Source organism: Humulus lupulus, chromosome 9 (assembly GCF_963169125.1).
Source record: "Humulus lupulus chromosome 9, drHumLupu1.1, whole genome shotgun sequence".
In the NCBI taxonomy this organism is placed as follows: Eukaryota; Viridiplantae; Streptophyta; class Magnoliopsida; order Rosales; family Cannabaceae; genus Humulus; species Humulus lupulus.
Genome location: NC_084801.1, coordinates 34,072,194 through 34,097,644, shown reverse-complemented (window position 1 = coordinate 34,097,644; position 25,451 = coordinate 34,072,194). Strand labels below are relative to the sequence as shown.

The 25,451-nt window shown below is 37.0% G+C and overlaps 2 protein-coding genes across 2 annotated transcripts; both read right to left on the bottom strand.

The window, feature by feature from the left end:
* Nucleotides 1-370: 370 nt before the first annotated feature.
* On the bottom strand, nt 371-2,164 carry LOC133799602 (outer envelope protein 61-like). The gene is made up of 7 exons (XM_062237604.1): nt 2,153-2,164; nt 1,647-1,823; nt 1,408-1,536; nt 1,039-1,116; nt 889-959; nt 737-786; nt 371-615 (listed from the first exon to the last, which is right to left on the bottom strand). Exons 1-7 carry the CDS (start codon nt 2,162-2,164, stop codon nt 386-388), a joined length of 747 nt encoding a protein of 248 aa, XP_062093588.1. The 3' UTR covers nt 371-385.
* Nucleotides 2,165-2,854: 690 nt separating this feature from the next.
* On the bottom strand, nt 2,855-24,504 carry LOC133799601 (plant UBX domain-containing protein 7-like). Its single transcript, XM_062237603.1, has 5 exons — nt 24,308-24,504; nt 5,461-5,640; nt 5,261-5,374; nt 4,308-4,503; nt 2,855-3,038 (listed from the first exon to the last, which is right to left on the bottom strand). Exons 1-5 carry the CDS (start codon nt 24,502-24,504, stop codon nt 2,925-2,927), a joined length of 801 nt encoding a protein of 266 aa, XP_062093587.1. The 3' UTR covers nt 2,855-2,924.
* Nucleotides 24,505-25,451: the final 947 nt, after the last annotated feature.

The window sequence follows — 25,451 nt, the reverse complement described above, 5'->3', positions numbered from 1 at the left end:
GACCCTAAAGGAGTAAAATAGCACTTCGATAGCATATTAGAATTAAAACGCAGTATTGGCTTGGCTTCAGCACTAAAAATATCAAGCAAGAGGTTATTTATATATAAGTGTATGAGAGAGGGAGGGAGGGAGGGGGAGAGAGAGAGATGTACGAAAGTGTGTAGCATGAGCAAACAAAAGTAGATGTCCTCTTACACAAAGAAAAACAAAAACAAAATTAGAGTGCCTAAAAAAAAATGAAAACAACTCCTTTAGAGCAGAAACCTACAAGTCGCAAGATCAACATGGATGTTAACAATAAAGGTTATATTTCTGTATTAATAATGCTCATGCTAAAAATTCCTACACAATCTAATGCATCAAATTTTAACAATAAGACCTACTTCTAACATTCGATATGAAAATACCAAGTTACCAACCTAATAGCTTCAGGGTCATTTTTTAAAGCCTGCAAATGCTCAGAATTGGTTGACAGACCACCATTGGAAGACACTCTCTCTGTTTTACCTGAGTCACTGATGTCTCCTGATTGTGTGACTGAACACTGTGTTGATGAACGTTTAATGTCATAAGAAGTTGCACTCTCATCTTCATTTATCTCTTCAATTACTAAGCCTAAAAATCAATCAAAAATAAAATAAAACTTACAAAGTTTAACATAAAGCTTCATACGGACTTCATGCAAAGTAATGAACTAACATCAACTCAAAATAAAATAAGTACAAAATTAACAAACCTCTTGGTGCACGTGCACCTCCCTCCTTCAGTAATCTTTCCTCAGCATCCCTGTTAAAACAATATATGCTAGTTAAAAAAAGAAAAAGAAGGAACAATTGATGTTAATCTGCTATAACAAAGTCCAAGAAGATCATTCACAAGAAATCACACCTCAAGACCTCTGCAATTGTTTCATCATCAGGAGAAACTTCATGAGCCTTGATAAGATCAGAGACAGCATCCTAACAACAAGAATGTCCCCCAATGGTTAGCAGGGCAATTGCATAAACATCCTTCAGAAGACATTTAAAAGAAACTCACTTGTAGTTGACCTAGTTCTTTATATGCTTGACCTCTCCGGTAAAGTGCTTTCACATTCTTCACATCATATCCCAATACCTGTAACAATGTAAGACATTTCTAAGCTGATGATCAAGTTAAAAAAGAAAAAGAGCATTAATGAATTGTTAATATCTGCATATACCTTCTGAACATAAAAGCATTATTTTCTGAAACAATTTTTTTATTATAAGATCAGAACTGATAGATTGAAAATGAGAAAATACAAAAGCAATATTAGATAACAAACAGTCCTCTAGCTTTGGTGCTATTATTATAAATGTCTTGATTATTAATCACAGTTGACTGATATATAGTATAATAGAAAGCAAAAGGAAGACAACTCAATACCTCAGAACCTTCTTTTATGCATTCATCAAACTGCTTTGTTTTCAAGTAACATGACATCAAGTTTAGTGAGCATGCCAACTGTAGTGCTTGACCTTTCGATGATGGAATGCCTTTTAGGTTCTTTTTTGCCTAAGATTTCAAAGATGAAAAGTACTAATCATACTCAAAAACCAAAAGTTCACACTGAAAGTAGAGAAAGTTCTCTTCAAGTAGGCCAAAGTAACAATAAATATACTCACAAGACAGTACTTCTGCAAGGCATCATTGTACTTTCCCTGGCTATGAAGCTCATTTCCCTGCCAAATTATATGCAAAACAAGTGTGAATGAAGACAATGAAGATAGACTAGGGGAATCTACGAACACTTTATGAAATATATGTTCCACTCTATAATCGAATGGCTGATCATTGATGTTCTAATCAGTCCTTAATCAACAAAAAAATGATTAAATAAATCGAATTGCGGGTAAGAGTTTTTTAAAGACAGTATTTGATTTTTTTCCCCCTCTACAAGCAGAAACATTGCAGATCAAGTGATATAGTTAAGATTTTCTAAGATTAAAAGCAGTTATTTCTCTACTATCAAGAACATTGCAGATCAAGTGATATAGTTAAGATTTCTAAAATTAACAGCAGTTGTTTAAGAACATTACATACCAAATGATCTAGTTAAGATTTTTTTTTCAAGATTTTAGAGCTTAAAAAAAAGAAGAAAAAAAAGTCTTTTGCTCTTTTTTTGGCACACCTTTTTTTCCATCTTTTTCTTAATATAATGTCTCTCAAGAAAAGGTATAAATAAAGATAATATTTTAAGGGTCCTTTAATGAAACATGCGGCCCTTTCATCAGTATGTAGTTTCTTTGAGTTTGTCGAACTTTTAAGAAACATATAAGTCAGTCTTAATGTGGAAAAACAGAGATTGATAATCAAATTGTCAGTTTACGCATTCTTCATTTCATTCTAACTCTATAATCCACTCTTCATTCCATGTTCAGAAAATTAGAAATAGTAGAGGAGTATCATTATAAGAAACAAAAAATGGAAAACTGCCCGTCCTCTAAGTCACACTAATAATTTTTTTAAGCTATAAACGAAACTAATATATAGGATTTGGGCCACAAATTTCCTATCAGTAAGAGGGTTAAAGCTTATGGAAGGTAGTTGTTTCAGTTGAGGCATCTAGCCAACTTGCATAGGCCTCATCTCTACAGAAAGCAATGAAAAAGATTTCCCTATAAATTGCTGAAGGTTTTCCTTTCATCTCTAAAGGGAACCACAAGCGAGTTTAGCAAATAGGTTCCTGATCTAAAGGTCTCAGGTATACATATCCTATAACTATAATAATGGGGTATTCTTTCCCTTTTAAGTACTTTCTACTCCCTGTTTATCAAAACGAAAGTTAAGATTGCTAACATGTTGTGGTACTTTCTGCTCCCATGTATCTCGATTAAGCTTCAAAATAGAATAAAAGTAAGAAATGAACACCAAAATCTATGTTAAATGAACACCAATTTCAGTCAATTTAGAAAAGTCCAATGAAACACGCTACCTACCATATGTGAGCTGAACTCCTTAGTAGACTGCAAGTTTACCAAGAGCCATTTGTCCTGAGAAGAGGAAGTTCCCTTTGCCTGCAGTAGCACAAACAAAGTTTTACGTGAAGAAACATAACATAAACAATTGACATTCTTATCCTCAAAAACTAACAACAGCACCATTTCCAGCCGGATTTGAATAATATCGTTTATAAGAAAAGAAAATTACAGTAAAACTAAAAAAACCATTAAAAATAAATAAATGGATAAAGAGTACTAGGAATTCTCCAAATGCATAAAAGTCCCAGTAACTCGTGGCTGATGAAGGCAATACTGTTAAAACAAATTTCAAGTATAAACCCAAAGAGAAGCCCAAAACTAAACTCTAGCATACAAAACTATTATTAAGAGTCAGACCAGTCTTTAAATATTCTCATATACCTTTCAACCATAGAACCTTAAGAGAAATGCAAAGATCTCACTTCCTCAAAACAACTAGCTTAACTTATGTCTCAATCACTCGTATAAAACACAAGTCTCGTAATAAGATAAGGATTGCACGTTGAAAGGATAACCCATGATATACTATCTCCATTCAACAAACTGTAACTCAAGTTCAGGACTTCAAAGAAAGCTAAATAATACAATACATACTTTCTTTATTGAAAATCTAAGACCTATATTTTCTTCATTTGTTAATAAAACAAGAGGATAATTCATTTGTACAAAAGGTCTCTCCCTTTTATATTTGGATAAAAGATATTTCTAGCATGTATAAAATATCATCATATCAGTACAGTATTATTTTCAACTAAACACTTGTTTGAGATGGAATTAAAAAGGACAAGGACTGGGATACAAATGAAGTTGAGTCTCCACTTTCTTTTAAATACCAAAAATTTCAAAAGGCAAAAAAGCTAATTGCAGGCACTAGTGAAAGGCACAAAAATCCTACCTACTCACTGACTACTACACACCATCATGCAAAGCCCTATTAATATTTTTGTATTGACCCTTCTTCATTTTATATATATTTATGTAATATGCTGCAACCGTTAAAGATTGTAGAGAACAACACTATCGTAACAGATTAAATTCACATTATGATTAGGACCAACAACAGTTTTCCAAAGATAGTAAAAAAGGCAATCATCAAAATCATCTGTCAAAAAACTGTCAAAGTACCACAAATTTTCTGCAAATTAAGGTTAGTAAGAGTACTGAGACTATTCCAGTACAACTTACTATATCCTTAGTGTCATTCAACTAGTCAAATGTCAAAAACATTTGAATCTAACTATCCAATTTCTACACATTGCACACTATGAAGCAATAAAACAAAAAAAAACAAAAAAAACCAATTACCTTTTCAAATGATCCCTGAAACATTATATGAAAGGGAGGTCGATATAAGGAGGCCAGATTATCCCGAGCATTATCTGCTGTTGATGCAACACCTTGCTCTGATTCCCAAACCCCAGGGCGTTTCATTTCTTCATCAAAATTATGGAAAGCAATTAATGAGTTTGATTCAGAGGATGGATTTCTCATTCTTGATGCCCTAAATCAAAAGGACATATTCCATAAGTAAAAGTGATTTGCAGTTAGAAATTGAAGTTGTGCATAAAATGAGCATTGCCAATAACTAGGCACATCTACAAGTGGTTGAGGTTACTGAAGGCACCAGACATAGGTACAGAAATAACTAATGTACAATGCATATCCAATTAAAAGACTCGCCAAACTCTAAAAATTAGCAGATATAATTTGACATGAAACACTAGTCCAAGTCATTTACAAAAGCTTATGTGCAGTATCTTAGTTATGAAACACAAAATCAAAATAAAAAAACAAATCCCTACCAAAACATGAGATAACATAGAAGGCAGTAAACGAACAAAGGTTAAAGTATACATCTAAACACCACAAATTAGTGACTGAACCAATTTCCATCCGCCCGAGATAAGTAAAAGTGCTGCGGTGTTCAATTAATGGATGAAAAGAAAAAGAATAAAGACACAGTTCCTGCCAACAATAGATTCCTTAAAATTTCAACAATACCTCATGTACAACTAAAATTCATATGCACTTGCATCTCCAGTAGATAGCATTTCCTAAAATCCAAAACCCCAATCAAGCAGCTATACAATGGATGACAAATGTAAACAAAATAGTAATAACAATAGACTTAAGCAATTAAACACACACACACACCAAAGAATAAACATAATAAACACTATTTTAGTTCAACTGAAAGAAGAGATTCTGATATTTGCTATGAAATAATAAATCAAAAGGGGAATAGATAAAAATTATACCCGTACATTAAGGCATCATCATAAAGGGCTTCCCTGATAACAGGTAAAGGAGGGCGTACTTCATCTCCAACAATAGGTGCCAAATTCCTTTCGGCTTCACTGAGTCGAATCATTCTAAACCAGCATAAACAATAATGCAGAACGAGACACATAAAACAAAGAAAAATAAATACATAAAGAAATCGATGCATCTAACATACCGAGCAGTCTGTTCGGCCAAAGCTTCAATATTTTCTGTAGGCGGAAATTGAGAAGACGATCCTCCCACTACAGTGCCGCCTTCACTGCCTATATAAAAAAGCTGAATAGCCTCCTCAAGCTTCCAACTTGTGGCCTGTTCTCCCAACAAAATTCCATAAATTATCTCCAAAAGCCCAATTCTCAATCAAAATCTTCTGATTTCAACACAACCAAAATTAAATAAACCAGAAGACCAATGGAGGCAAACACAAATTGAGAAAGAGAGATAGAGAAACCTTCAAGAATTGCCTGGCAGTTTGTCCAACGACGATCTCCAAGAACGATGAGACCACAATATCTTGAGATTTACTTTGGCTCCATTTTTTTTTCTTCGTCAAGGCTCCAGTAGGAGGTTCGGTCCGAGAGAGGCAGTGGTTCGGTCCGAGAGAGGAGGAGGAGGAGGTGATGGGTATAGCAGGAAGAGAAAGGAGAGAAGGAAAATATGGTGGAAAATGAGACAGAGAGAGAAAGAGATGAAGACTGGTTCGATCTGAGCTAGAAAGAGATGGTTCGGTCCGAGCTAGGGAAAATGAGACAGAGAGAAAGAGATGAAGACTTCGGTCCGAGATAGGGAAAATGAGAACGAAAATTTGCCTCTTTTTTTTCACTTGCCGCTTTTTTTTTAACTTGCCGCGTGTGACTTTACTCATTAACTTTATATATACAATAACTCTTTTTAAATAGTATTATAATGATGTGTTATGGTAATGGGTGTTTGGTGTAGTGCCGTATCAGGGAGCTTATGGGCTAAGTTAATTTGTTCATGAAAATACAATTCTAAATCACAAACATGCAAATATTGTTGATGTATATATTTACAAACATAAATTTTCCATTAATATAATTAACTGATCTTAATGTATATATCAACAATATCTTCATTATTGTGATTTAGATATGGATTTTCATGACCAAATTAGCTTTAGCTCATATGCTACATGAAACAGAAACAAAATTAATTACATTATTTTCCAATCACTGGTCTACAGTCATTAATGATAGGATGTTGACAAATAGATAATAAAGTTATACTTTATATTTAGTTATATTAAAAATTTCTAAGTTAGGTTTTCAAATAATGTTATATTGTAATGTGATATATGTGTTTTTTATTGTGCAGACTCAGATGTCTAACCATCGAGCATCGTAGAGTACTGCCCCTGCATCATCTGTTGCTTCTTGTGTCGACGATAATGTCGACGGCCAGTTCCCACCTGATATGGACATTGTCACAGATATCCTTGGACCCCGCTCGCTTTATAAGAAAGGGTTTGGGGGGGTTGCCTAGGTTGAGGGAATTGGCCCAAAGATGGCCGCATCTTCATCAAGTTCTCAAATGTCCGGGCAATTACCACTTGAAGTGGACACCAATTTGCAGCAAAGTCAAGACATTATGTAGGAAAATCAAAACCTAATGAAGTATACAACTAAAGAAGTATTACTCAGTGATTTGTTGAAGCAGGTTGGTGTATTGGCTCCTGTAGTTACTCTCGACTTACTAGAAGAGAATACGGACGAGGACGATGGTCCAGGTGATGATATGCTCATGGGGGCGGGGATGATGAGGAGGACAGTACCTATTTGTAGAACTTTTTTATTTATTTAAAGTTTAATTAATTAGAAATTTAATTTACTTAACTATTTTTATATTTTCATGTTTACTTAAAATTATAAAATAATTTTTATTTATTTATCATGGTTTAATTTTTATTTTATTTCTAATATAATTAAATAATATTACTAAATAAATTAAATAATTATTAATATATTAAAATCAAAATTTATTAATTAATATTAATATTTAAATTAAAATTAATAATATCATTAAATTTTTTATTTAAAAATACTCTCACCGGCACAAAATTGCGTCAACAAAAATCATTATCGCCAAAAATAAAAAAACTTTTGTTGCGCAATTTTACGACGGTAAAAATCTCCACCTTTATTGGCACTAAAGTGCGCCACTAAAAAATCTTGCTTTACTGGCACAAAATTGCGTCACTAAAGATGAACACATTTGCCGACGTAATTTTGCGCTACTAAAAACACTAACTTTTGCCAGCGCAATTTTGCGCCGCTAAAGGTGTTTTTACAATTTGTGGAAAAAAAATTCGTCAGCGCAATTATATTTTTTCTGACGCAGTTCTGCGTCACTAAAAGTAACTTTTCCCGGCCCAGCACATTTTGCACCAGCAAAAGTTCTATTACCGACGGATTTTCACTGTCACAGTTTGCCGAGAAAAGTAACAATTTTTGTAGCGCTCCAACTTGGGCTATATAAATATAGCATATACATATTAAGAGACAAAAAAATAAATTCAGAGTGGTCAATTGCCCACATTCACTATAATGTAGGTCGGTCCCTGTACACAAGGGCTCCTTTAGCAAATAGCCCTAAAATATTAGCTTTTTCTTTTTTTTAAAAAAAAATAAATAAAATGTAAAACAAATGTCAATCTTAAATTTACATATTTTATTTTTAACAATTTTTTCGAATTAATTTTCTTTTGTTTCAGGTTACTTCTTTTATTTAGAAGAAAAACATACAAAATTAATTTACTAACTTATAAAAACTGTTTCATTTAAAAAAAAAATACTTCCTAATTAATTACTATCATAAAAATATAGATTTTATAATTTTTTTAAGAGAGAATATTTGTTAAATTTTCTTATGTTCATTTTATGTAGATATATGTTAAGTAAGTCATTCATACCTACACATAGTCTTAATAATTTTATTTAAAATAAGTTGATTAGACTTTATTTACATATCAAAAGTTAAGAAAAATAAAATTTCAATTGTATATTGATTTTTTGCTTGATTAAAACTATTATGCAATTTTGTAGTTTAAACTTTTGAGATATTTTTCTTCATTTTATCGGGATTTTTTAAATATATACGTAAATACAAAAGAATTACAAAAACATCTTAACAAAATTTATTTACAAAAATGTTTTGCTACTTCAACACAAAAATACCAAATTTAAAAAATAATTATATACCTGAAATTGAAAAGTTCACGGAATCACGAATTTTATGTTTTCCTAGGTTTTCAAAAGTAACATTTTAGTTACTTATAATGTCGATTAGATACTGATTGATTACTTTTATTATATATATAAAAAGCTTCATTTTTAAACCATTTTATTTCATATACATTTCAATTGCCTCCAAAACTTACTTGTAGAACATTTGTTATCTTTAGATACTGATTAGTCATTTTTAAGTTATATAACGCTGTTTTATTATTGAAGATATTTTTCGGTTACCTTCAAGGATATTTCAGAAACTAATGAGTTGTCATATAGTATTACAAATTATCATATAACTTCTTAGCAAAATTAACTTTAGTGTACTACATGGTAACTTTTTGAATAAAAAATACTAAAATACTTTTTGGTCACTTATGTAATTTAATATGATTAATAATAGTTTTTTTATTAACCACACAGAAAATAAACTTAGAAGTTACTTTCGAATCATAATTGAAAATACACATTTTGGTCTCTTAAATAATAAGACGTCATAATATAACCTAAAAATGAAATCATGTTCTTAAAGGTAACTAATTAGTATTTTAAGATAACTAATTTTCTACAAATAGGTTTTGGATACGTAAAAGTATCTTAAATAATAAGATATTATAATATAACCTAAAAATGAAGACATATTTTTAAAGGTAACTAATCGGTATCTTAAAATAACTAATTTTCTACAAATAGATTTTAGATGTAACCAAAATGTATATGAAATAGTATGATAAAAAATAAAACTTTTTATGAATAGGTAATCAATCACTATCGTAATCAACCAAAATGTTACTTTTAAACCCAGAAAAAAATAAATACGAGATATATTCCTTGAACTTTTCCATTTCAAGTATAATATTTTTGAAATCTGGTATTCTTTTATGATGTGGCAATGTATTTTTGTAAATAAAAATGTGTAGGTGATTTTTGGAATTAAAATGCAAAAATCAACAAAAATGTAAATTTCTCTTTTTTTTTTTTGGTGTTTTCTATTCTTTTGAGTTTTTAGTAGTTATTTTAGTGTAATATAAACTTTAGTGATTTTATATTAAAAAAATATTCAATTATTGAAATTTTTAAGCTACTTTTATAAAAGTCCCAATTATATATTTGCCTATGACCCCCAAATTTTTTTGAGACGCCCGTATATATGATAACGTATAATTAGTGTATCGCTACAAGATTAATGTGGTTGAAAATAAGTTTTCCTACTAGGTTAAAATAATCATATATTTCTCAAAATAACAATGGATCTCGAGCTTAAAATAATAAAATAAAAATATTCCTTATAATTCTTAATCCAGCCACTCCAACTCCAAGAATTGTGGGGTGCTGGTACATATTGAATAAAATATCAATAATTATAGGATGTAATTAATTAAACCAGTCCACTTCATCATGGCATAATAATATATAAGTCATATATATATTTGGTTTGGCATATTTTGGGTTGACAAGCTCTCGGCCATGGACGGAGGTGGTGGTGATTTGTAGTAGTAGTTATCGTAAGGTGTATTGTGTGGAGATGTTAATTGTTTCTTTGGCGGAGAAGAAAATGGAGGAGGTGGCGGACTCATCGCTCTCCTCCCGTCGTATGCTCGGATTATCATGTCAAACGTCTTCTTAATTTGATCATCTCTACCAGTGATGTTACTATTATTATATGCTGAAATAATTAAACAGTAGTAGATTATGACCTTATATAAATATATATATGTATATATATATATATATGAAATACTTTACAAATTAGGTACTAAACATTTACCTGGTAAGGTTCTTGCATCAGCTAGAAAAGTTTCAACAAATAATGAAAGAGCTAAGAGGGTTGATGTAAGAATAATTTTCATGATGTTCATGTTTACAAAGAATTATTGTAGATTATTTTGATGATATAAAAGTTGACAATCGAAACGAATCTATTCAGACCAAAAGAAAATTAATAATAATGATAATGAAGTTTTGTACAAAGCACATAGAGAAGAGAATATGTTGTCTTTTACATCTTTTAAGAATAATAAACGAGGTAGTTATATGTAGTCATGGCTAACTGCTATAGAGTTAAATCAAGAAGTTTCTATAAATAAAAGTCCAATCCCATGAGTTAAGGAAATATAATTAGGAGAAGCAGGTGTTTTTAATTATTCTCTTTGACATAATTATACAAATAGTTTTGTTGGAGTTCAATAACTTTATATTTTGAATTAATGATGTAATTTCCTCGTTGATGTATATGTGAGAGAATATTGTTGATTTCGCTCAATAAAGAAAAATAGTGCATGTATTAGGTAAAGGATTCAAATTTGCCATCCAAATAAAACCAATTTGACTAAGACAACCGCTTAACTATATTTAGTTAGGATTCATATTTTATTATTGTTTTAGTTAAGCTAATTAGATGTTTATAATAGTGTGGCTCATTCCTTAGCTAAGTTAACTCTAAAGATGTGTAGCGCACCAATTTTTTTTAATTTTTATTATTTAATTATGTGATTAGTTATTTTAATTTATTTATTTAAGTGTTAAGTGGTAATTGTTTAAATTAATTTAATTGTTTTATTTACACTACAACAATTAATGTTAGTTGCGGTGTAGCTATTAGCGGCGGGTACAGTCCGCCGCTATTATACAGGGTATTAGCGACGGGCTAGGGGGTCTGCCGCTAATTAGGTGTGGTTATTTAAAAATATATAATTAATATGTATTAGCGGCAGACTTCCCATTATTAGCGACGGGTTGTCCGCTGCTAATACAACAGAGGAAAATGCCCGGAAAACAAACGGTTTATTTTTTAAAGTGTTATTAGCGGCGGATAATCACTTTTTTTAGAGGCGAATATCTGTCGCTAATAGAATTAGCGACGGAGTATATCATTTATTAGCAGCGGAGTCTTCGCCGCTAATACAATTATTAGCGACGGGCTATAGTAATAGCGGTGGTACCCCGCCGCTAATGATTATTTAGAGGTTACATATTGCACCGCACCTCTCTTCTTTGCATATGTTCTCTTCTCCTGCCTTCTCTGTTTCTCCTGCCTTCGCACAGCTTCTCTGCACCGCACCGAGCAGGTACCAGACCCAAGGCGTTGCAGACCGAGCAGGTAGCAGCTTCTCCATTTCTCTTTCTCTATTCCGCCTCTTAAACTCTATTCTAACAATCTATTTTGTTGCAGACCCAAGGCGTTTCTTAAACAACCTATTCCGCCTCTTAAACTCCATTTCGTTGAAGGCGTTTCTTAAGCAACCCAAGGTGTTTCTAAGGTATATTTTTCTTACGCCATCTCTCTTTTACTTTCTATTTCGTACTACTATTGGTCATTAAAGAAATTTTGGTATATGAAATGCAGGTTCAGGAGGTGGATATAAAGGAGATTCCAGAGCAGATTGATACTTCCACATACAGTATGTTCTCTCTTTATTCTGGGTTTATGTCATCGTCATTTTTCACATTACGTCTAGGGTTGTTCCTTCCAGGCTTGTTTTGTTAGGCTGATATTAGGCTTCTGCCATTTTAATTTATCTAATTATTTAAAAAAATAAATTAGCCTTAAAGTCAAATAATAATTAATTTGTAAAATTATTATTATTATTACAAATTAAATAATTATGAATAAATAATAATTTATTTTTAATTATTTTTTACTAATTTAATTAATTAAATAATAAAAAATAACAAAAGGGTATCTGTGTGTGTGTTGTTTAAGGTCGGGGGGATTGAGATTGTGGGTGGACCGGGGGCATGGGTTTGGGGTTGTGATGTCAGGAGGTTTCGAGGTTGGGGTTGTGGCTGAGTGATGAGGTTGGTAGGGTTCGCGGTTGGGGTTGTGTGGTCCAGCGGGTTCGGGGTTGGGGCATTTTTTGTAGCAATTTTCTGAGTCTCTGTATTGAACTTGTTTTATACAAAAAATATTGTTATACCGAGATTTCGAGCCATGGTAAATGTGACCTCGAAAGTTGGATTCGCAACAAATGGTCTCGTAAGGATTAGAGTATGCTCCAGGATTGTATATCGAGCCTGCAAAGTACGATATATGACCTCGAATATGGTGACCTCGAAACGATCTCGATCTCGAAAGGTAGCTCCCAGAACACACTCATCTTCAGGGACGACTTCGGATCAGGGGTCTCGAGCTCGATGTACGTACGATCTCGAAAGCCACGTGAATTCGGGAGATGTCATTAGCTCGAACGATGACGGGAAACCTGGGAAGCTAAAGCCTTAGAGATACGCGATAACCACCTTGAATATCTACAAGTATTATAAATATGAGATGTAATCCTCATTTATTAATGTAAATCCCCTAGAATCGTGGGATATTATTTGGTCAGTTATGCGTTTCCTGGACTTCAGGGACGTTTCCTTTTATATCAGATTATAGGCATTTAAAGCCATTTATTTTATTCACAAAAAGAGTAACTACCCAAAATATGTGGGATAGTATTCTGCATCCTTCTCTATAAATAGAGAGGCCATGCACCTTTGTAAAGGACCGAAATTCTGATCCTTGAGAGAAAACTCTGAAGAATTCATGCTTAAGAATTTTCAGAGATAATCTTGAGATTAATAACAGAGACTCGTGGACTAGGCAGATTTAACTGCTGAACCACGTAAAAATCGTGTGTTTGATTTGTTTTATTTCATTTGGCCATTATCATTCATCGTTTATGTGCTCTTCTTTTACTGTTTGACGAAAAACGGCGTCAACAGTTTGGTGCTTTCATTGAGAGCCTTAAGCATTCATCCCTGAGAGATTCATGGCCACAAACAATCAGAACACGCCTGAAGAAAATTACCCAAGGCGTCCTGGAAAACAACCAATGGAGAACCCGGATGTTGATGAGAGAAGTGGGTCCTCTGATTCCTGGGGACCACCTCCACAACCAAGGGATGAGGACATGTACTACAATCCTGAGCGTTACGTTCCTATTGTAGAACTGGAAAACCGGCAGTTGAAACAGCTGTTGGCAGAGGCCAACAAACGGAATGAGGAGTTGACTAGGATGGTCGCAGAGGCGCAGGTGGCTCAGCCCCCGCCTCCGCGCGAAAACCAAGTCCCTCCTCCAAGGGACGTGCATGTTCCTCCCCGGAGGCCCCGTGGACGTCCACGAAAAAATGCTGCCACAAGGAGGCCGACTCAACCTCCGGCACCAGCAGAGCCATCTGCTCCTCCTAGGCCACAGAAGAGTACTCGATCTCGGGTCCCGCCTAACCCACCTGTGGAAGTGCCTGCAGGAATTGAGAATAACCGAGCCCCTGCAGAGGCTCGGACTCAGGTACCTGGGAGTGCACCGAATGCAACTGACCTATCTCGGGAAAATTCTGGCCCCTCTAGGCCGCGACAAGGGCGGCAGCCACCGTCGTCTATATGGTTCCCTCCGTCGCCCATAAGATATCCTTCACCTCCCCGCAGAAACGCTCAACATGTTCGAGATCAGGATCAAGGGCGTACGGGGGATAGACAAGGAAACAGGGAGACTTTCCAGGAGCGGAGAGGCGCACAATCTGAGAAAAGTCAGACGTCCCGGTCTCACACTGCGGAGATGAGGCGACATGGGAAGAATCCATCACGAAATGACCGATCAATGAGTTTCACCAGTGACGAGTCCGGAGAGACCAGGTCCGTCAGTAAACATGACCGAGGTCGTAAAAATACTGGAAGTCGCAAGAATCGTCCTGACCTGCGAAATCATCTGAATCAGAGTAAGGGGAAGGGAGATCAGACAAATCCGGACCTGAGGGATCGCTTGAATGGGCGTAGTGTAAAGAACGCCCTAAACTAATACTTACAAAACATTCGCATAACATAGTTTATAAAAGAATAACATTCATTATCAAAGTCTCAGGGGGACTTATTTAAAACCATGCAAGTTGGCGCCACAAGTTTTAAAATAAAACATAGGTTTTTATGCAAAGTTCAAAGAAACCAAAAATTAAATAACTGAGTCCCACTGATAATTTAGGAAAGTCTCTTAAAAACAAAACATAATTTAAAATTGCGTTCTACGTTGATCATTTTTTCGTCCATAGGATTACCCCACGCCACACACCCCATGATGAAAGAACTCCTCACGTCACCACGCGTGCCATAGAGAAATCTTATTTGCTACCTGGAAGGAAAGTAAGGGGGGGTGAGCTAAAAGCCCAGTAAGGAAGTACAAACAAATAAGCAAGTAAGAATACAACAAATACAAACACTAACGTTCATCTAAAACATCATGGTATATCATAACATAATCGTAACATATCATCATATCATAATATAATCGTAACATATCATCATATCATAACATAATCGTGACATATCATCATATCACAAACATACAGCATACATGATGAGCATGGAACGCTAGTTGTCCATGTCACCCTATGAGGTAAACAGGAGATCACTGGTCCTTGAATAACCTCGGCGCGTCCGCCCTAGGAGTTATGTCTCAATGTCCTTAGTAACTCGTTCGATGTATCTGACATCGTAATCTGTTTGATGTATCTAACATCGTAATCTGTTTGATGTATCTGACATCGTAACTGGTTTGATGTATCTAACATCCATACTTTAACATATCACATTCAACATATCATCACATTAAGGCATTCATAATTCATAACAAATCATTCATACAACAGTCTTACCATTCATAGCATAAAATCATAGAATCTATCTAACTTCCTTACCTCAGGTCCAAGCTAAGAATTTCACAATCTTTCAACGAGCCTATATCATAATCAAAATAACATTTCTTAGGTTCATAAAATTACTATTTTGCCCTTCCATACAACTCATGTGTGCATGGGCCATGCACTCATGATAACAGTTACACTAAACATGCAATTATCGCCAAAAAGAATAATGCTCGTTTTACCCATTTTACATGCATGATCGTTTTATAACAACCACATAGTTGAATATTAAACATAATTTTGGACGTAAAAGTGGATTTGCATGTAACATGCATACGTGGGAACATTGCGTAATAAAGATGTTTTCAAAAACGATAATTCTACACTTCTTACTTTTATTGTTTTAAAATCAATAGATATATTGCATGCTTTATTTTTCTTAAAATTTCTAAGTTGATTAAATTTCTCAAAACATTATTTATTTTATAAAATTATTTTATTTTAGCTTAAAAATAAAAAATGTGACAAATTTCATTCATTAATCTCAAATTACAAAGAATTTACCAAAAAGCTTGGATTTAATTAAAATACCTATTTTTAATATGTTTCTTTAGAAAAAAATAAATTTTATCATTGTGTTACATAAATGAGGTGAGAAAAATATATTTTTAAGTGTGGAAAATATATTTTTATTTAAATTATTTAAGACTTAGGTTTATGTAACAAAAATCCATATGTGACAATTTAAATAACAATTTTTAACCTTTTTAAAACAAACTTTCAGCCACCATTTATTTTCTTTAAAAATCACAAATAAATAGAATCTAAATATTTTTCTCAATCAAAATAAAGGAAAATCATAACTTATCAAAATATGCATTTATACCATTAAAAATACCATTTTTCAATATTACCATAACTTGGGAAAAATAATTTAATCCAAAAACTTATCCAATTCATTTTAGTGAAACTCACTTTATATTTTCTTACAAAAATTCCAGCAACTATTTTTATCATTAAAAATCACCATAATCAATTTAAAAAGCTCATATTTTTCTAAAATTCAATAAAAATTTTGTAGGTAAATAATTGAGTAAAATATCATTTTAATGGGACTTAAAATCCCCTTTTTAATTTCATAAATTAACCTAACACCAAGAACATTACTTATGCATGCAATTCATCTTTTTATCAACTTTTCCCAATTATTTACAAAAAAACAGCAAGCTTAAATCCTCATGAAACTCAACTTTTATCCCAAAAATTACATAAAATCATACATGTCCAAAATCTCATCATACTCTTATTATATGCATGATTCTAATATCACTAACATATTCACATGAAATCTTTTAAAACCATTTTTTTTTCTATTCCATTGAAAACCAACAAAACACTATCAATAACAATAACATATAGTAATTCATAAGCACCATATTCACATATGCCTTATATTATCCTAACATGTTTCTATCATTATTTTCATGCATCTTATAATTTATTCATTCACAATATAACATGCATCCTATCAAAATTTCATGGATCAAATTATCAAGATTGCCAATTATCAACTTACCCATATTACATAGGTCCTAAAACATGGATCTAATATATTGAAAATCACACAACATCACACAAAAATATCAAGAACATCCTTGGGTATGCCTAGGCCGAAATCTCCATAAGTGCATTCATAAATCACCACCAATCTTAATACATAGAAAAATCAACATCATAACCCTTTTAAAAAAATTCATACTCTCAAAATATACAATTCATAATCACCAACCCTATCATAATCAACCATTAGCATCATCATCAAAACCTCAAAAACAACCCATCAAAACCAATATATAGACTAAGAAAAGACCATTACCTCTCTTGATTGTAAAATCAAGAACACAATAAGATCAACACCCAAACTTCACACCCTTGTTCAAGCCTAGGGTTTTTATTTGAAAACCACCATGAGGAGGAGAAAGAACCCAAACACACACAACAAATAAACAAGTCAATACATATAATCAATAAAAGAAGATTAGACAAACAAGAAAAACAAGAGAACATGCTCTAAGATGGGTTCCTCTTCACCTTCTTCTTCTTTCTTTCTTTCTTTCCTCTCCCTCTCTCTCTACACGCCTCTCTCTCTCTCTCTCTCTCTCTCTAGGTCACGGCAGCCACAAGAGCAAATGGCTCTTCTCCTCTTTCCTTCCCCCTTTATCATTATTCTCTCATAAAGCCTCACCAACACAAAATGGTAAGTTTCCTTGTTCCATTTTATTTTCTCTTAATTTCTCTTTATTTTCTTTTATAATAATAGATATAAAGGAATAAAAATGATCACATGCCTATCCCCAAAATAACTATTGTCTTCAATTTTTGATTTTTATTACTTAAAAGAAATAATTCCTTTCCCACTAGGTTCACACGCCCAAACACCCTATTTCCCTTTTCTTTTCTTTTTTTTTATAAATTAACTCAAATAAAATCTAAAATAAGGAAATATAAAGTGTGTAGAAAATCTACACATGTGTACCATGCTACCATGCACTAGCACACACTAAATCACTAGGGTGCATTACTATCTATCATGCACCTTAGTGCATTCCACCATAGCTCACATAATTACCTCAATTGTTACACTTAATTAAAATGTAACACTAATAGTAAAATAACATGTTACACAATTATTCACTTATTAAATTAATTAACCAAACAATTCTAACAATTAAATAAAATAATAAACAATCAAATAAAACAAATAATCATCCAAATAAAAATAACAACACTTAAATAAAACAATTCCGCACACTTAACATTTAAATAAAATAAATCACAAAAATTTTAAATAATCTAAAAAAAAAAAATTTGGTGCACTACACGTAGAGATCCCTCACGGAGACGCGAGCCTGGAATCATGATCAATGACTGTCAATTCCAGACAACACCTCCTACTGACCCAGTCCAAGAAAGGATCGATCAGCTCGAAAAAGCCTTTAGGCTTTTAAAGAATGAACGAGGAAATGGTCGATATGAGGACTCAGATGAGGAGCTCGAGCCGTTTGCTCCCCATATTTCCAACACTCAATTTCCTCAAGGGTTCCAGATTCCTCACGTCTCAGCGTTTGAAGGAAAAACCGACCCATGTAGTCACCTGAGTACATTCAACACTATTATGAGAGCTAGTAATGTTGGTTACGAGCTCAGGTGCAGGTTGTTTCCAACATCATTGGCAGGACCTGCCAAAAGTTGGTTCGAAAAGTACAAGAGACACTCAATAACTTCATGGGAACAGTTGTCTAGAGACTTCAAGAAGCAGTTCCGCGCTATGATGGGAGTCAGACCAGAGGCATCCACTTTGACTAATGTCCAACAACAGCCAGGCGAAACACTGAAAAGCTACCTGACAAGATTTAATCTGGAGGTCGCCCGAGCTCGAGATGTGGATGACAATGGGCACCTTATGGCTATCCGAGCTGGTGTTTTACTCGGAAGTGCCCTTTGGGATGACATGCAAGGGAAACCGGTGAGGTCAATAACCGAGTTTAACAGACGAGCATAGAGGTTTGTCAATGTAGAGGAGGCGAGGTCAACGCTCAAGGCGACCTCGCAGACCAAAACTACAACGATAAACATCAACTCCGCCTCAACCTCGGCTGACCCAGCAGCTCCACAGCCTACCTCGGAGAATCCGTCCAAGAGGAAAAAGAGCGAGGGAAATAACCCCGAAGCTGAGGGAGGAAAGAAAAAGAAAGGAGAGAGGTATTTCTCCGTGTATAAAGTGTACACCGAGCTCAACGAGTCCCGGGAAAACATATACCTGGCTAATGAAAACCAGGTCCCCTTCAGGCGTCCGGACCCAATGAGAAATCAAAAATCCAAGAGGGATTCCAGTAAGTATTGCCGGTTCCACAGAGACACCGGACACACAACTGATGAATGTCGACAGCTGAAGGACGAGATCGAAGGGTTGATCTCGAGAGGTTACTTCAGGCAGTATGTCAAAAACCAGAGTACTGGACAGACTACTGCGAGCCAGAGAGTAGTCGCGCCTTCGACGGCACAAAATAATAACTCCCGATCTCGGGAAGAAGACAGGCCCCCGCCGATAGATGGAGAGGACGTAATAACCATCTCGGGAGGGCCTCATCTCGCAGGAGGGGGCAGAAATGCTCAAAAGAGATATGTTAACGAGCTGAGGACAGGGGACGGGTCTCCTTATGAACCCGAACCTAGGGCACCGAAAAGCCAGAGGATTGAAACACAACCAATAACCTTCACTGAGGAGGACGCCTCCCATGTTCAGTTCCCTCATCATGATCCGTTGGTTATTACTCTTCAGCTTGCCAACAAAAGAGTGCGCCGAGTTCTCATAGATAATGGGAGCTCAGTCAACATTCTTTATAAAGCGACCCTCGAGAAAATGGGACTCTCCCTTCGCGACCTGAAGGCATGTGCAACTACTTTGTATTGCTTTTCAGGAGAAGGAACTGCCTGCATGGGATCCATTGAACTCCCTGTGACCTTGGGAGACTATCCAGTCTCGGTGACCAAGATAATGGAGTTCGTGGTAGTAGATTTACCATCTGCCTACAATGTACTGCTCGGGAGACCCGCCCTGGTCGGGCTGGGGGCAGTTTCATCTGTGAGGCACTTGGCCCTTAAGTTCCCAACCCCAAGCGGGGTCGGGACATTAAAAGGAGATCAATTGGCAGGGAGGGAGTGCTATAGCATTTCTTTGAGGGGAAAGAAACAAACGAGCGCTCAAACACTCGTTATCATACAAAATAAAGACGGAACAGTCTTAGAAATTGATGAGGAGATCGATCCGAGGATTGAGGAGAAATTTGACCTCGAACCTTTAGAGGAGCTCGAAGAAATTCAGCTTGAGGAAGTTGATCCCTCGAAGAAGGTGAAAGTCGGAAAACACCTCCAAGACGAGGCAAAATAGCAATTAATTTGCTTTCTGAAGAAAAACCAGGATGTCTTCGCGTGGTCACACTCAGACATGGTGGGGATAAGCCCGAATGTAGCGAGCCACGCATTGAACATAGACAAAAGCTTTCCCCCGAAGCAACAAAAGCGAAGACAGCTGGACGAAGACAGAAAGAAAGCATTAAAGGAGGAAGTTGACAGGTTAAAAGCAAACCATTTCATTAGGGATGCCTTTTACCCTGACTGGGTAGCCAATCCAGTGTTGGTCCCAATGCCCAATGGGACATGGGACATGGAGAACCTGTATTGACTACTCGGATCTCAACAAAGCTTGCCCAAAAGACTGTTTTCCGCTGCCAAGAATTGATCAGCTCGTGGATGCCACGGCGGGGCATGGCCTGATGTCATTCATGGATGCATATTCTGGATATAACCAGATTCCCATGCATGCCCCCGACCAAGAACATACGAGCTTCATCACAGATAAAGGGCTATACTGCTATAATGTTATGCCATTTGGGCTCAAGAATGCTGGAGCTACATATCAGCGGCTCGTAAACATGATGTTTTCAGAGAAAATAGGGAACAACATGGAGGTTTATGTTGATGACATGCTTGTAAAGTCTCAACTTAACAAGAACCATGTTGATGACCTTGAAGAGTGCTTTGGCGTGCTCAGGAAATACAACATGAAGCTAAATCCTCATAAGTGCACTTTTGGGGTGTCTTCGGGAAAATTTCTGGGCTTTATTGTCAACTCTCGTGGGATCGAGGCTAATCCCGACAAAATAAAGGCCCTGATTGATATGCCTTCGCCTCAGAAGCATAAAGATGTCCAAAGCTTGACTGGCAGGATGGCCGCCCTAAGCAGATTCATCTCGAAGTCAACGGATCGTGGCCTTCCATTCTTCAACTTATTGAGAGGAAGTAAGAAGTTTGGATGGACAGAGGAGTGCGAGCTGGCCTTTCAGGAGCTCAAAAAGCACCTAGCTGAACCACCCATCCTGTCAAAACCCGAAACAGGAGAAGTGTTGTACCTATACCTCTCAACCACCGAACACGCGATAAGCGCGGTGCTCGTTCGAGAAGAAGAGAGGGTGCAAAAATCCGTCTACTACATCAGTAAGAGATTACTCTGGGCAGAGTCAAGATATCCATTGATGGAGAAACTCCCCCTGAGTCTAATTCATTCATCTCGTAAGCTTCGCCCCTATTTTCAGGCACATCCCATCCATGTACTGACAGATCAACCACTTAGGCAGGTCCTGTCTAAACCAGAGGCTTCAGGTTGACTCCTTAAATGGGCTGTTGAGCTCGGACAGTTCGAGATCACCCACCATCCAAGAACGACCATTAAGGCCCAGGAATTGGCGGACTTTATAGTGGAATGTACTGGAATAGCCGACGACGAGGTAATAACCATGGCCCACGAGCTGTGGAAACTTTACGTCGATGGCTCGTCAAATGAAAATGAAGCAGGGGCAGGGGTTATTCTGATCACTCCTGCAGGGAGAAAATTTCACTCCGCTTTAAGATTTGGATTTAAAGCATCTAATAATGAGGCCGAGTACGAGGCTCTACTCGCAGGGCTACGAATAGCAAAGGAGCTCAAGGCTAAAGCTATACATTGCTACAGCGACTCCCAGCTCGTGGTTAATCAAATCTTGGGAGAATACCAGGCTCGTGGCACAAGAATGGAAGCTTATCTAGAGAAGGAAAAATCTGCATTAGAGTATTTCGAGTTTTATGCAATCGAACAGGTTCCCCGAGAACGAAACTCAAATGCAGATGCCTTAGCTCGATTCGCCACCTCCACCGAAAATGAAGAGCTGAATGTTGTACCCATAGAACACCTATCAACACCCAGCATTACTGAGCCAGAAGAGGAAGATGTGTGTATGATTGAAACAGAGCCGACCTGGATGAGTCCAATAGTTGACTATCTCGAAAATGGAATTCTTCCAAAAGATCGAAATCAGGCTCGAAAGTTGATGTATCAACTTCCGCGTTACACCATTTTGGACGGAAAGCTATACAGAAGAGGATATTCCATGCCACTGCTTAGATGTGTAACCCCTCCCGAAGCAAAGAAGATCATTGAAGAAATTCATGAAGGATTCTGCGGAGACCACACCGGGGGGCATAGCCTGTCCAAGAAGATCATATGCCAAGGATATTTCTGGCCAACCATTAAAACATATTCTTTCGAGTATGTGAAGAAGTGCGACAAATGCCAGAGATTCGCCACAATACCCCGAGCTCCACCATCCGAACTGACCATGTTGACATCCCCATGGCCTTTCGCAGTATAGGGCATCGACCTCATAGGCTCTCTCCCGACTGGAAAAGGTGGAGTGAAATATGCTGTAGTCGCCGTTGATTACTTCACGAAATGGACAGAGGCTGAACCATTGGCGACCATAACTTCGAAAAAGATCCTTGATTTCGTGGTAAAGAACATCGTATGCCGATACGGAGTACCGAGAAAGATCGTATCCGATAACGGAACCCAGTTCGATTGCGACTTATTCACCAACTTTTGTGAAAAGAACGGCATAATAAAGAGTTTTTCATCAGTGGCTCACCCTCAAGTGAATGGTCAGGTCGAAGCCGTTAACAAAACTCTCAAGAGTTCTCTGAAGAAAAAGTTGGAAGAAGCAAAGGGACGATGGCCCGAGGAATTACCTCAAGTCCTTTGGGGGTATAGGACCACAGCTCGGGCCTCAACAGGACATACCCCGTTCTCTCTAGCATACGGCTGCGAGGCAATGTTGCCCATCGAGGTCGAAATCCCAACTATTCGAACTCAGATTTACGACCAAAGTTCCAATCACACTCAGCTCGAAGAAACCCTAGACTTGATTGAAGAAAAAAGAGAAGAGGCTCAGCTGAGAAATGCTGCTTACCAGCAATGAACTACACGATATTTCAATAAGAGGGTTTGAGATCGAAAGTTCGGGATGGGAGATCTGGTACTGAGACGCGTATTCTTGGCAACCCAAGATCCAGCAGCTGGAGTGCTCGGGCCGAACTGGGAAGGACCATACCAGATAGAGTCAGTCATCCGACCTGGTGTGTACAAACTTGCGAGATTGGATGGGAGCCTGATACCGCGAGCATGGAATGGCGAACACCTTAGACCTTACTATCAATAGTGTAGGAAAAGTGTTGCTTGTAACCATGATTTTCTATCTATACTAGTTTGTTTGTTTGTTTTTGAATTTCATCAATTAAAAGGTCTATTTTGTTCCATATGTAATTTCTTTTTTATTTTTGCAATCTCTCTTAATTTAATAACCTATGGTCACACTCATAGGATATTAAGGGGGCATCATTGGTATATATACCATCAACTTAAAAAATAAAAAAATATATATATAAAGTATTTGGACGTAACCAAGTACACGAGCTTAGATAGTTCGGACATAACCGGGCTATCAAAACCCTAAAACATTTGGAGTTAACCAGATGTGCAAACTTAACAGGTTTGGAAAAAACCAGCCAAAAAATTAATCGATGATAAGTAAGAGCCTAAACCTACTTCGAAATAAGTCGAGATCGAGGCTGGAATATCTTAAAGAAAAGTAGTTTCGAACTCTTAACCTCGGAGCAAAAACTGAGGATGAGGAAAAGTGACTAAGCAAAAAAGATATAACCAAATCACTCACATTACATACCATATAAGTACTTTAGGGTTCATGGTTAAAGTAATATCCGACCTTGATAAACAACGAGATCAGAAACGGATAATTCGAACAAACTATGCATGAATGCATTGAGTTTCGAGCCTAAAATCCAAACTATGTATGAATAAATAAACATAACTGATTCATCAACATAAAATGTGCAAAATATTTCGAGCCAAGAAATGTAAAGCATGTAAAAAATAAAAATAAAAACAGTTAAAGAAATTGTATCAGCCCCGTGGGCATAAATTAAAATAATTACAAAATAGGGGGACGCAGCCCCAATAAATGATCTCCCCGAGATCATATTCAAGGAAGAGGAGTCTCCTTGGCCTTCTCAGCATCAGTAGCACCGGACCCCTCAGGACGAATAGCATGACTATCCTCCTGAGCTCCCTCCGAAACGGTGTCCGGAGCAGCCTTCTCCTTCTCGAGCTGTTCAGCCTCTTCCTTCTCGAGCCGAGCATTCCACCGTTCAAGAAGCAGCGCCTCGTGAGGACCTAAGAAGCTGGTGTCCAGATCCTCATTGTAGGCCCACATCCGGTACATAGTAGAGTCAACTGCTTGTTCTTTCTTCTCTTTGTATTCAGCAAGAAGGCGAGTTTTTCCATCCTCCATGATCTCGAAAGTGGAGGCCTTATCCTCTTCAAGCTTCTTATTGGTCTCCCGAAGCTGGGTGTTCTCTTTCTGTTGCTCCTCGAGCTCAGCTCTCAGCTTTCCGAGCTCAGTGGCCATACCCATACGCTCCTTAACTCCTGCCTCGAGCTTCGCGTTCGCTGCCTTCAGATCATCGCTCGCCTTGAGCTGGAGATCCTTCGCTTCCTGAGCATGAGACTTGCTCGAGTGGACCTCGTTGCTCAGCCTATAGTTGAGCTGAGCAGTGAAGGCAAGAGCCTGAAAAAGAAATAAGCCACCATTAGCTCCAGGTCAGTATAATTACGAGTACAAGAGGAAGGGGTATAGAAGAATACTTACCACGGCAATGTGCTCGATACTTTTTTCATAAAGAGCAGTGCAATCTCGGGTATCATTTAAGCACTGCCACTGGGGAGCTTCGAAATTCCCATAGCTCTGGCCGATCCGGGACATGACATCCGAGTACAAGAGGAAGGGGTATAGAAGAATACTTACCACGGCAATGTGCTCGATACTTTTTTCATAAAGAGCAGTGCAATCTCGGGTATCATTTAAGCACTGCCACTGGGGAGCTTCGAAATTCCCATAGCTCTGGCCGATCCGGGACATGACATCCGAGATCAGCGTGGATCCGTGGGATCCAGCAGCATTGTCCACCGCATATGCATCCATATCGGTGGAGATTGACAGTTTCTGAACTCGGGAAGCAGAAGGCCTTTTGGAAAGCGGAGCAGAGGATGATTGACCCACCACAGGAGGTTGGGCCTCAGCCATAGCGGAGGGGTCGACCAGCGAGGTCGGCGCCACTGCCAAGGCAACGACCTGTGAAGACGGCGCCATCGTGGAAGCGCTGGCTTGGGCAGTTGACGCAGCAACGGAGCTCGAAAGCGGTAGAACAAGGGGAGGGGTTTTCTTGGACCTCTTGGGACCTTTGCCCAGCTGGTCAGCCTTCTGTGCCCCCGCTCTGGGGTGCTTGCTCCTCTTGGCGCCGGCGCCGTCAATGATGTTGTCAAGGTCGGAGTCCATCTTGCCTGCACAAGTCACAA